Source organism: Panthera tigris, chromosome B1 (assembly GCF_018350195.1).
Source record: "Panthera tigris isolate Pti1 chromosome B1, P.tigris_Pti1_mat1.1, whole genome shotgun sequence".
NCBI classification, from domain to species: domain Eukaryota; kingdom Metazoa; phylum Chordata; class Mammalia; order Carnivora; family Felidae; genus Panthera; species Panthera tigris.
The window spans coordinates 42041948-42054972 of record NC_056663.1 but is presented as its reverse complement, the minus strand read 5'-3'; the positions used below and the strand labels follow the sequence as shown (position 1 = coordinate 42054972).

Genomic DNA, 13025 nt, shown 5'->3' with positions numbered 1-13025 from the left:
GGGGCTCTTGACAGTAGTGGACTTGAATGTTCTGCCTATTAAAAACAGAGCTAAATAGAGAACACCCTCTGACCTACAGGCCCTGCCACATCCTTGTGTCTCATGCCTACAGCAGGCACCCTATTTACAGCACCTAGGATTCCCCTTGGCTAGAAAGACTTGGTGACAGTCTGTAAGCCTACTTCTAGAAAAGCCATTTTGCACAGCCAGAGTCAAAATGCTGTTGCCTGGGGTTCTAGATTTCACCCTTTATTTCAAGACTTTCTGAGCAATTTACAAAGTATCAGCTGAAGAGAAATAACCTAATGCTCTTCAAGAAAGGCAGCTCTATTTTAAAGCCTGTCTTATGCCCTGCTTATCTCAGAATGTCACTGATGACATATATATTCTGTTTTTCAGAAAACAAAACAAACCGAAAAAACTTTTCTGTTGAAAAAATATTGCACAATACCAAAGTCCCAACTCTTCTGATTCTTGAAGTTCTTGGATATGCCAGTAAACCATATTGAAAATTCCACCAAAAATATCTAGATCTTTAGCCTTTGAAGACGCCCATGCATTGATTTGTTGCTCGTTGGTTTGTTTGCTTCCAAATATTTCTTGGGGCTTTAAACTACTTTTATTTTATTAAAAGTACAGATGGTTCTTTTTTAAAATTTTTTTAATGTTTATTTATTTTTTAAGAGAGAGAGAGAGAAAGAGAGAGCAAGCCAGGGAGGGGCAGAGAGAGAGGGAGACAGATTCCAAGCAGGCTCCTCGCTGTCAGCACACAGCCTGATGTGGGGTTTGAACTCACGAACTGTGAGATTATGACTTGAGCCAAAACCAGGAGTCAGAGGCTTAACTGCTGAGCCACCGAGGCACCCCTAAAAGTACAGACAGTTATTGATGGTTGGTTTCTTTGCAAAACTATCTTATTTATTATTGTATACTCCTCAGATAACTAACTGCTACCCTAAACGTAAGAACTGAACTCCAAGGTATTTAAAACAAATGAATACATTCCAGCTCTGAAAATTAGGCTAAATATCCATTCAATCATTTAAGAAATAAATAAATATAATGGAAAAATGAATGATATGAAGACTTTGTCTGGAGGATTCACACTAGTCGGGAAAAACTGTAGAAAAAGCAATGGATATCACCATTTAAAGTTTCTTCTCAAAGGAAGAAGTACATTTAGAAATTACTACTAACTTTTGGTCAGTCTGATTTATTCTCGTAGACACTTGTGTCTCATTTTCAACCAACTGAAGTATCGAAGTAAGTAATGACAACTTTTATATCCATTATTTCTAGGTAATGTAATGTCCTTGGGCTTGAAGTGTTCCCTAAACTCAAATTTAAGTACATTATGGTGGAAACGTTCATTAGTCTATGGTATGTACCCATGTGCCTTTAAATTTCATTCTACTCATTGGTACTAATTGACAGACTATATCCCCTGGAAAGCCTGAAAAATCTACTAACAGGCAATTGCTTTATATGTCAATGTGATCATTTGCATTTCTAAACCTTTAATCTCATTAGATACTTAATATTTCTCTTGTTATTTAATAATGGAGAAAAATTTGACTGCCATTTTGCTGTTTATGACATTTGCCAAAAAAACAAAAAGGCTCTTTACTACTAGGAAAGAGCAATATGTTAATAATGGTATTATTTAAGTATTATTATAGCAGTGATAGTAATGATGGCCGATACCCTGACTTCTGCCCTTGGGTCTGACAACCAATTATTTTTGGGGCCTTGGACAAGTCACTTCTCAGACTCTTAATTTTCTAACCTATAAAATGGAGATGTGAACATCTGGTCAATTAGAGGGATGCTGTGCATATTATATATAATAACACTTTCAAAGTGTTTTAATTTGTTGTTATACTCCAATTATGCAGAAGTTTCCTCCAGTTAACAGTGGTGGCCTCCTCACCATGTACATCATCATCATTGCTGTTAGTACTGGCATAGACATAAGAAGGAGATGCCTAGAAAACATAACTAAAAGGATACTTGTGGAACAAGGCAAGTACGTTTCACAATGCATTCATTTCCTGGGGTTCCCCTAAAAAAAGTACCACAAACTGGGTGGCTTCAAACAATGGAAATATATTCTCAGCTCTAGAGAATATATGCCTGAAATCAAGGTGTCAGCGGCCTCTTCCAAAAGCTCTAGAGGAGAATCCCTCCTTGCCTCTTCCACACCCTGCTGGCTCCTGGATTTTCTTGGCTGGTAGAAACAATCCTAATCTCTACATCTGTCTTCACGTGGCCTTTTACTCTGTGTGCCCCAATATCCCTTTCTTCCTCTCATAAAGACACCAGAATGATTTCATCTTGAGATTCTTAACTATTTACATCTGCAAAGACCCTATTTACCAAAAAGTTCACATTCTGAACTTCTGGGTGGACATAATTTTGGAAGACATTGCTAGCTCCAGTAAAATAGTAGAGGCTGACTGGGGAGAGAATGTTAAGGCTGAATTCAGTAGCAGCAGGAAAGAATACCAGGATCGTGAGCAAGGTATGGGAAGTGGACATGTACTTGTCCTGTTCTTGTCATCACTAATCACTTATCTATGAGGTAACAGAGGCCTAAAGGACATTTGTTACTGCCCCTGGTCACTCAGTGGTGAAGTGGCACTTGAAGTAAAATCCCCTGACTCAAAATTCAGTGTTCTTTCCACTACACAACCCATCTGAACACCTCTCTAGAAGTTATTACTGAAAATATAAATAAAAGTCCTTGAAAATTACTGACACCTTAATATTTATGGTGATTTAATCGGTCAGATTAGAGTCGTTAAGAACCATTTGGCTGACTTCCAATTTCAGCTCTGAGAGAGTAATTGGTATCATACTAACCTTCCACCTGAGAACAAAACAAAAGCTGGCTAAAATTTAAAGGAAAAACTTTGGAAGCTCTGAAGAATTGGGGTAGCTGATGTCAATGTACTCTAATAACAGTGTTACTAGTCAAAGGACATTTCATGATGACAAAAGGGCCAATTCCATAAATATTTTTAGAAATTCTTAAATTTGTAAGCATCTAATAATATACCTTTAAACATATAAAGCAAAGAAGTAGAATTAAAAGGACACATAGACAAATCCATATTTTTAGTCAGAAGTTTTTTAAGTACCTCTATTTCTCATGGATATAAAAACAGACAAAAAATCAGTAACACAGAAGATTTAAAAATTTGATTAAAAAACAAGATTAATAAACTTGACCTAATTGATATACAGAACCACTTACTCAATTACTGGAAAAGACACATTCTTTTCAAGGGAACATGGAGTTTTATCAAAATTGAACATTTGCCTGGGGCACAGAGGAAGTCTATCCAAATTTCAGGAGACTGAAATCATTTGGAGTATGTCCTCTGACCCCAGTGAAATCCAGTACAAATTAATCCTCCAAAATATAAATAGAAAAATTCCCCACATGTTAGATTTTAAGCAAAGCACTTATATATAACCATAAGTAAAAGAAGAAATCACAGTAAAAGTCAGACAATAAGTTGAAATACATAATAATTAAAATACATATAAAACCTCTAGGATACAAAAAAAAAATAACTTGTGGAATATAGCTATAACAGTTTATTGAGGAATATTGAGAACCTTAAACGCATATTTTAGGAGAAAAGGAAATACTTGAAAATGGATGATCTACACTTTCCTATGAAGAATCTGATGGAGGAAAATGAAAATTAAATACATAGGGACTAGAAAGAAAAACACTTTTTTTTAATGGCAGAAAAGAGCTGTACTCAGAAAAAAAGTCAACAAATCCCAACATTCATCCCTCAAAAAGATTCAAAGATGGATAAACTTTTAACAAAACTATAAAAAAATTTAAAAGAGAAGAGACAAATAAACAATATTAGGAATGAAAAATATCCCACAGACATTAAAAATAAAATCAGGAGATACCATGAACAACTTTATACCAATACATTTTAAAATGTAGATAATATGGGCAAAGCAATTGAAAAATAACTTATTAAAACTGATACAAGAAGAAATAGAAAATATGAACAGGGCTTCATTGAAGAAATTAAATTTTCAATAAAAACATTCCCACAGTATAATCTCCAGGTCCAGATGGCTTCCCTAATGAATTCTTCCTAATATTTAAGTAAGAAGTGACAACAGTTCACTACAAACTCATTCAGAGATTAGCAACAGAGGGCAGACCTCTCACCTTGTTTAGTGAGGTCAGCATCAACTTGATACCAAACCTGACAAGGGGATTGATTACAAAAGACTCATGGAACAATCTGTCTTGTAAACACACATGTGCGCGCACACACACACATGCACACACGCAATATCCAAATTAGGTAAAAGGGCAGATGAAACAGTCACATAGGACAGGGCTTTTGCAATTATTCCCCTCATGTTTCCCTCATTGCACTCTTTAGAAGAACAACCTTGTACTTCTGAGGTAGAGACAAATGTCTTTTTTACTGGAAAGAAATCATGGTAGGAGATATATACTTCTGAAGTCACATTTATTTATTAAAGCCACTGGGAAAGGAATGCTCTCTTTTTCAAAGTTCATCCTGGTACTCTCTATTGGCAGTCCTCACTGTGGTAGTTCAGTGAGCCTGAGTCAGATACTACTAGGTTCAGCCCTGGTTCTGTCATTTGTTGGCAAGGTGATGCTTTGGTCCCTCTGAGTCTTAACTTTCTTGTGTAAAATAATGGGTTAATGACATTTATCTGAAGGTAGTTAAGGGGATTAAATGAGATGATGGGTGTGGAAATGCCTAGCACACTTTCTGGCACATGAAGTTGTATAGGTACACATAGAGATTTTCCTGGAGCTGGAGATACTATTTGCATTATTTATTTACCTAATTTGTGCCACTTAAAGTCACTATTGTCTACCATTTTCTTTTTATTTGTTAAGAGCAATAAATGCATGCCTCTAAAAGATGATCATTTATTGTTGCAGCTGCTTGTAATGTGTCTTTGTGTCCATCAGATGTCATGTTGGTAAGACTGCATTCAGTGCCTGTCACAAAATACTAGTTAGAGACACACTGAGTAAACTGTTAGGGGAAGGGGGGGAAGTGTCCAGTAATCAATACAAGTGTCCTAGGTACTCCATCACGAATCAGAGACAGTCTTTTTGAAGAATTACCTCAACAAAACCCTCTGGGGTAGATCAGAGTAAAGCAAGTCATGAAAGGGGATTTGACTCAGGAGACAGCGCCAATTGAGGGAATACTGAGAGTCCTAACTCCAGGCTTAAATTTCCTTACCAACACCAGACCCCTGTGACCTACATCTTTATGATACCTTTGCAAACAATAATAATAATAATAATAAAGTCCTTGACTGTAATGCACTTTCCTCATGCCCCTGCCTGGAAAGTTGTCACTCATCTTTTAAAATCACACATCCATTCGATCAAAATGTTTATGAAGCCCTTCATATGTGTCAAGTGCTGTGCTGGGCAGTGAGGTTATTATGATGGTGAGTAAAATCAGACCACAACCTCATTTATGTGCCCAGGCTCTTCGCCGATGTCCCTGTCAAACTTGGCCTGGTTGTTCCCTCTTGGGTACCCAAAGCTCTGGGTGTACACATCCTGGTATTAGAGAATAATCCCTGTGTTCACATGGCTGTTTCCTCTGCCTGGCAGGGAGCTCCACAAGAGGAAGGCCTAATTTGATTCATCTTTTCTTCCCCGGGGCACACTTTGAAATCTGACACATAGTGGGTGCTCAATAAATGTTTGTTGAATGAATCATTCATTAATCACAAGGCCTTGATATAGTTAAATTTGTTAAACAATTCTACTAATGAATAGGAGTGAAATTAAAACAATTACACTCAGGAAAATTGCATATTTTTGAGATATTCTTTGCTTTTTTCCCCTATTTTATTAGATTTTATTAGCAGTCCTGGCAGCTACTTTAAAAATGCCTACAAAGCTAATGTCACTGTTTTTTAAAAGATGCACGGTATATTTATACTGGGAAATATGTAGGTGAAATTATGCCCAATAGCCTTTTCTGGCTATCTGAAATTTGGGAGAAAAATGAAATGAGCTTCCATTTAATTGGAAAATAGCTATGCATGGGAATAACTTAATATAGCAGGGGATTTGTTGGGTTTCTATACTAATCAACAATATTCATCTAGAAATGTTAAGTGGTAGAAGAAAATCATAGAATTTGACTTCACAACACCGAAGTCTGCCACATCCTCCAAACACAGATAAAATTGTTTATTTAGAAACACTTAGTATATCTCTAAAAGTTTCCTGAAGTTTGTGAAAATATGCTGAGCTGCTCTTAAAAAAATTAAAGAATGAAAATAAGCAAACAAAAAAGCCTGTCATTACTTGTGCCAAAAAAGAAGAAGCCATTCTTTAAGTTGTGCTAGGTAGACCCTGGAGGCTTCAACATAAATATCAAGGGAAATTTGAAGATAAAGAGATCCTGTTTCTATTGACTTATTTTGAAATAAGTAAAATGTTAGCCTTTTTTCACCATGCTATAAATTATACACAAAAGGCCCGAAGAGTGAGAGCATGAAAGTACCTACTTGGTCTGGTGTTTAGATCCTTTCAGATGGGCATGATACTGTTCTATGGAGTTTAGAGAGACACTGCAGATGGTACATCTGTAATTGCGCCTCAGACCTGTGGACAACAGACAGACTTGATTAGCTGTGTCCTTGCCATCAGCTACCTGAATGCATCCCAGAATCTTTAAAAGTTCAGGACAGAGTATTAGAGGCCATCTGGTCTACCACACCAACATTTCAATTCTCCTTCCAGAGCCCAGCCAACACGTCCCTTAGCAGAAGTTAGAAGCAGGCTGCTCTATTTCTGGATAACTAAAAGTATTAGAACATGCTTCCTTGAGATACAAGGTTTCTGGACATATTTTGACACAAAGGATGCATTCTACTTTTTCCTTAAGGCATGGAGACAGGGTAACCTTTTCTCTCTGCAATGAAATTTGAGACTCCAGAGAAAAACTCTGTCTCACTTACTCTTTCAACCCTATTCCAATGGTAGAATCAGAAATTTAGCTTTAGACCTCATTCATTTGAGTTCTTCCAGGGTCATCTTATAAAATGTAAATACCCAAGAGAATGCTGATAATCTAATTCACATAAAAGTTTACATTCCACTCAAGAGTTTAAAAGAAAGTTATTCTTTAATTTGCTTATTAGTTTAATTCATTCAATCCATTCATTAATAAAGTATCAACTTTGAACTGGGCTCTAGGGATTCTAAGATGAATAAGATGCTCTTTGCTTTCAAGGATGTTAGCAAAAACTTTGACTTCTTTATAATATTGATTTATCTAGAGTCAAACATGTTAGAAAGTAGCTTTAACCAAAAAACTTTAAACATTTGCCATAGTTCAGAGACCCACATTAAAGATATTCCTTCTGCTATAATGTCCCATCAGAGTAGAGAGAAAAGCAAACTTGAAGGCAGGATCTAAAATTTTGGATTTAAATCCTGGCTCCAATTATTCCTGGTTGTATGATCTAGAGGAAATCACATAATTTCTTCCTGGCCTCAACATGGAGATAAAGCCATTCATATCACAAGGATGTTCTAAGAATTAGGTGAATAAGATATATTAAAATGTTTACCAAGTGACAGTTACTAATTTTCTCCAAAATTCTACGTCTTACTATCAAAAGAGCCAGAATTATAAACAGCTGTAGCAGTTTTTTTTTTCTGATGAATGCATACCATTTTCTTTCTAAGAGACAAAATCATTCCCATTTTTCTATAAGGAAAATAATGCACAATGTCAGCAGAATTTTGTAACCTGCAATCTGGTGAGTTTACATGAATTATTTGACTTCTCTGGATTTCTGTTTCCTTAAAGTATTTTGGGAAAGACAGAGTGAGATAAAGCATGTATGAAAGAGTGTCTGGTACATAAGAAGTGATCAATATAAATTAACTACTATTATGATTTCAAAGAGATGTTAAAATGGAACACTTTTTTTGCCAATGTCCCAGATGAAGCCCTAAGTTGAAGCCCTACACCCATATTACTAAAGTGAAGTATGAGAACCCCATTTCAAAACATCCAAAGAAAAGAGTCAAGAACCAGTTTCTAATCCCCAGCTGACCACCCACCACCAGTCTAAAAAAGAGGTGGAGAAGAAAGAAAGAGATAGGTGGAGGATTTCCTAAAGGAGACATATTGAACTGTAAGTTTTACTTACCCTCGTCCATGTGAATTGGGGGTGTCCTTCTCTCTCACCTCAAACCTATGGGAAAAGAATTCAATGGAACTAACTCCCTAGAGAACTTTAGAAGTGCCTCCTTGCACTCAAGAAGCCATGTACTAGACTCTATACCACCTGCAAGATCCAAAATGCTAGAGTCTGTGGCTGGTTAGCCAGCCACCTTGATAGCAAAGCAAGAAAGGTGGCAAGATTGGGCATGGCCTGTATTCTCACAGCTTGTCAGAGTAAAAGGTATGTGTCAGTTTCCCACAGACCATGTGTGTACTGGGTATTAGTGGGGCTAGTTTGGTGATGTCTTGGATATTGGAGTTGGGGACAATAAGACCTCATCAGAAAGAGGTTAAGAGTGTTCAGCTGGCTAACCTGGAGCTTAAAGTGTCCCCAGAGGAGATACTTAGCCCATATCGAGTAATGCTGAGTTCCTGAGAAAGCCAAGAAATTGCTCCATGAAATGAAGAGTCTGTTTGCAGCCCCCGCCAGATCTGGCAGGATCTATACCAGCTTTGTATGCATATCTATCAAATCAACTCTTATCCCTTTCCCCTTCTTTAATTTTTTTTTAACTTTTATTCAGTTTTTGAAAGACAGGGGGAGACAGAGCATGAACGGGGGAAGGGCAGAGAGGGAGACACCGAATCTGAGGTGGGTTCCAGGCTCCGAGCTGTCAGCTCAGAGCCCAACGCAGGGCTCTAACCCACAAACGGTGAGATCATGACCTGAGCAGAAGCTGGACACTTAATCAACTGAGTCACCCAGGCACCTCAATCCCTTTCCCCTTCTAACCTGACACCCTGCATCCCTCAGCTCTGGAGGAACCTGAGGCAGCCTTCTGAGCTAAAGGGATAAAAGCAAAAGCCCTAGAAGACAAGCAAAGGCCCTGAGCAGAGAAAAAGAAAGGACCCTACTGAACTGTCTTTTTTTCACAGCAAATAGGCAGTCCAAGCAAAATCTGAGCTGAGAGAGGGGGGGAAAAGTAACTTTTAATAAAGTTTGGAGATATTTATTTATTTATTTATTTTAAAGTTTATTTATTCTGAGAGTGAGAGTGAACACGAGTAACAGAGGGGCAGAGAATGAGAGACACAGAGAATCCAAAGCAGGCTCTGCACTATCAGCATGGAGCCCAATGTAGGGCCCAAACTCATGAACCATGAGATCATGACCTGAGCTGAAACCAAGAGCCAGATACTTAACTGACTGAGCCACCCAGGTACCTGAACATTTGGAGATATTTAAAAATTATTTTTCTAGGGGTAGCTGGGTGGCCCAGTTGGTTGAGCATCTGACTTCAGCTCAGGTCATGATCTCATGGTTCACGAGTTCAAGCCCTGCATTGGGATCTGTGCTGACATCTCAGAGCCTGGAGCCTGCTTCGGATTCTGTGTCTCCCTGTCTCTCTGCCCCTGCCACTCACATTCTGTTTCTCTATCACACAAATAAATAAATCAATATTAAAAAAATTTTAATTATTTTTCTATCCTGGATATATCAATTAATGGCATAGAATTTTTACATATCTAGGAATGAGAGTAAATAACTCTTTCCAGCTTAAAAGTGTGTAAAAAATTCATGAAGCTTACTCTACTTTTTATCCAAGGAGTAGGGAAGCATTAATCCCACAGAGACAGTTTGAAAAGGCAGCAGAGGGCAAGAATAAGGTTGGTCTCTGATAACATCCCTTGAATCCTGCTGACAGAATATTGCAATATCATTAGTAACGTGAAAAACAGCAGAAATTCCCGGAGACTTTCAAATTCTTAGGGTCCCCATGCATGTTTCTGGGAAACCTATCTGTCATGTCATATGATAAGCCAGACTGGCCAACGTAAGGACTAAATTGTTTTTGTTTCAGTTTAATTACATAACTGGACACTGATTTATCTAATTGTGATTCAGGTAAGAGTCAATTCAGTTATGGGAAAAAAAAAACAGTATAACCACAGATCTCTAGGATCTTCCTGGGAAGCACTCTAAGGGACTAAAAGCTTTCCAGGCACAGGCTGACAGTTCAGAGGCAATAGACAACTGCGGACTCTATTACCTCAAGCAATGACTCCCAAACTTCTGAGTCTGTATGCATCCTCCAGCTATTGTGCTCAAAAGCAGATTCCCAGGCACAGATTCCAGAGATTCTGACTCTATAATCTTTGGATTGGGCCTGGGAATCTATAAGAAGTCAGAGCTGTAACCCAACCCCCACCACACACACACACACACACACACACACACACACACACACTTTAAAAAGTACTGGCTCATTATACTCATACTCCCCTTGGTCACTTAAATTTGTTAGAACAATACTGGGTCTTAAAATAATAATAATAATAATAATAATAATAATAATAATAATAATAAAGCTTCCATAAAGAAGAGCTGTACTTACATCACCTTTCCATTTCATAGGTGTGCATGACTCAGAAAGATGACCACAGTCCCTCAACCCAGAGACTATAAGTTATGACAACCAGCATGTGAGCTGGTTGAATGCTTACCCAGGGCTGATCCATTCTTTCTTTTATGTATGGAATCAGAATATGAAAACCAGCATCAGGCTCTCCTCTCTCCTGAGTTTTCCACCAATGCTGTCATAATAAATGGTAACTACTATTTACATGGGTCCTCTTCAGACTACAGACTAATCAAAGTTCTCCTCATAACAAATTGAGGTTCAGCTTGGCAACAGGCATAAATATTTATGTTTAAAATGGGCATTTTAAAGATCACCAACAAATCCGAAAAATATTCTGATCTGTGCTTTCCATTACAATTCTCATGCTCTGTCTTCCAACAGAGGCGTGGGCAGGAAATAGCTGGTACTTTATTATGATGTAAAACTACAGGAAGCATAAACTAGACAGGCACTGGGTATAAACAAGAACAAAGGCAGAGAAGGGGCAGAGGAGTCCTCCCCCACACATTACACAGTGTCCTTGGTGGGAACTTAGGGCTTTATTAATGCTCAGTTGAAATCCTAATTAGTTTGGAATTATACAGCTTCTTTTTCCTCAGAAAACTAGAGAATTTTATTAAACAAAAATGTTAACTTTCTTATTCAATTCATTTTCACTACAATACCATATTAAGAGTATCCTGAAACCTTTGCCTACCTGAAAGTTATTTCCATAGGATTGCCAATATGTATTGGAAACTATAGTCACTGCTGCAAGGACCTGACAGTCCAGTTGGAGAGAGAAGATATGTATACAAATAGCAATCGTGCAAGGTAAATCATAAAATGTACCACAGTCAGGATGAGTGGAATGGATGGGAATAGAGGAGGAGATGGTTTCTAACTCAGAGGGTCTGGAAAAGCTTCTTGAAGATGCATCACTTTTGTATTTATATTCCTAGCACAGTGTGTAAAACAGATGGTCCTGGAGTGTTTAGCAGTATGGGAATACTCAATGTGTCTTTTCAAGTCTAGCAAAGCCAGACTTTAGATGCCCTGCAACTTCAGTTGTATCCATTTTATATTAGAGAAACATCATTGCACCTTTATTACAATGCCAAGCAATTTTGCTGAATACCAAGATTGTAGGAGAGAATAAAAGAGACAAAATAATTTTTTGATGGAGCTAGTCAGGTTAAAAGACAAGAAACAAGTAAGTGAATAAAACACAATTAAAGATTGTGAAGGTGTCACACAGGATGTAAACAGGATAATGAGAGGGAAACAGGGAAGAAGAGTGATTTTGGACAGAATGGTCAACAGAGTTCTCTGAGAAGTGTGAAATGAAACCAGAGAGATGAGATTTAGGCTGTGATGTGAAAAACTGATTAAATCTTTAATCAAGGAGGAGAATGAATAGCAAGAAGAGAGGACTAGGAATGGAACCATCATGTTGTATTGTGAATTGTGGTGTTTATTCATCTAAATTTATTTGAAGACAGAAAACAATTAAAAAAAAACATAATGTTGTATTGCGAATTGTGGTGTTTATAATGCATATATGTGTATAATATATGAAACCAGTAGCACAAGAATGTATAGGGGCAGAATATTACTGTTAAAAGATATATTTTACACAAAATGGTAAATATTAGTTCTAAATAGACAGTGGTCATTTAAAGATGCATATTATAATCCCCTGGAAACAAATAAAAAGATATAAAGCTAAAGACCCTATAGAAAAAATTAAATAGGAAAATAAAAAAAAAATTTGATTAACTCAGAAGGCAGGAAAGGTGTAGGAAAATAGAAAACAGATGGAAAAAAAATTGAAAATAGCAAATGGTATAGTGAAATTCAATTATATCAATAATTATATTATATGTAAATGGACCAAACATTTAAAAGGCAGAAATTGTCAGTGTAGATAAAAACCAAGATCTAAATATATACTATCTTCTAGAGGTATACTTCAAATACTTATATGTTGAAAGTAAAGAGATAGAAAAAGACATACCATGCAAGCAATAAGCATAGGAAGTGGAGGTGCACATGTTAATATTAGGCAAAATAGATTTCAAGACAAGAAATATTACTAGATATAAAAAGGATGTTTTATAACGACAAAGGGAGAAATCCAACAATTCTACATGCAGTTGAGATAATGATAAAACTTATGGATACGTGAGACAAGAACTGGTAGAACTACAGGAAGAAATAGACAAGTCTATAATAATAGGAGATTTTAACACTCCTTTCTCAGTAGTTGATAAAGCAATAAAACAAAGAAATCAGTAAAGTTAATTAAAAGATCTAAATAAAACTATCAGTGATTTTGTACTAATTGGTATGTATAGAACACTACACTCAACAATCGCAGAATACACAA

At 36.9% G+C, this 13025-nt stretch overlaps 1 protein-coding gene across 1 annotated transcript in view; it reads right to left on the bottom strand.

Annotated features, from left to right (window-relative positions):
* Positions 1–13025, bottom strand: part of ZMAT4 (zinc finger matrin-type 4) — a 261297-nt gene that overhangs the window by 23504 nt on the left and 224768 nt on the right. Inside the window, exon 5 of the mRNA XM_042984740.1 lies at positions 6565–6661. Within this exon, the coding sequence (XP_042840674.1) occupies positions 6565–6661 (97 nt within the window). The remainder of the gene's footprint in view (positions 1–6564; positions 6662–13025) is intronic.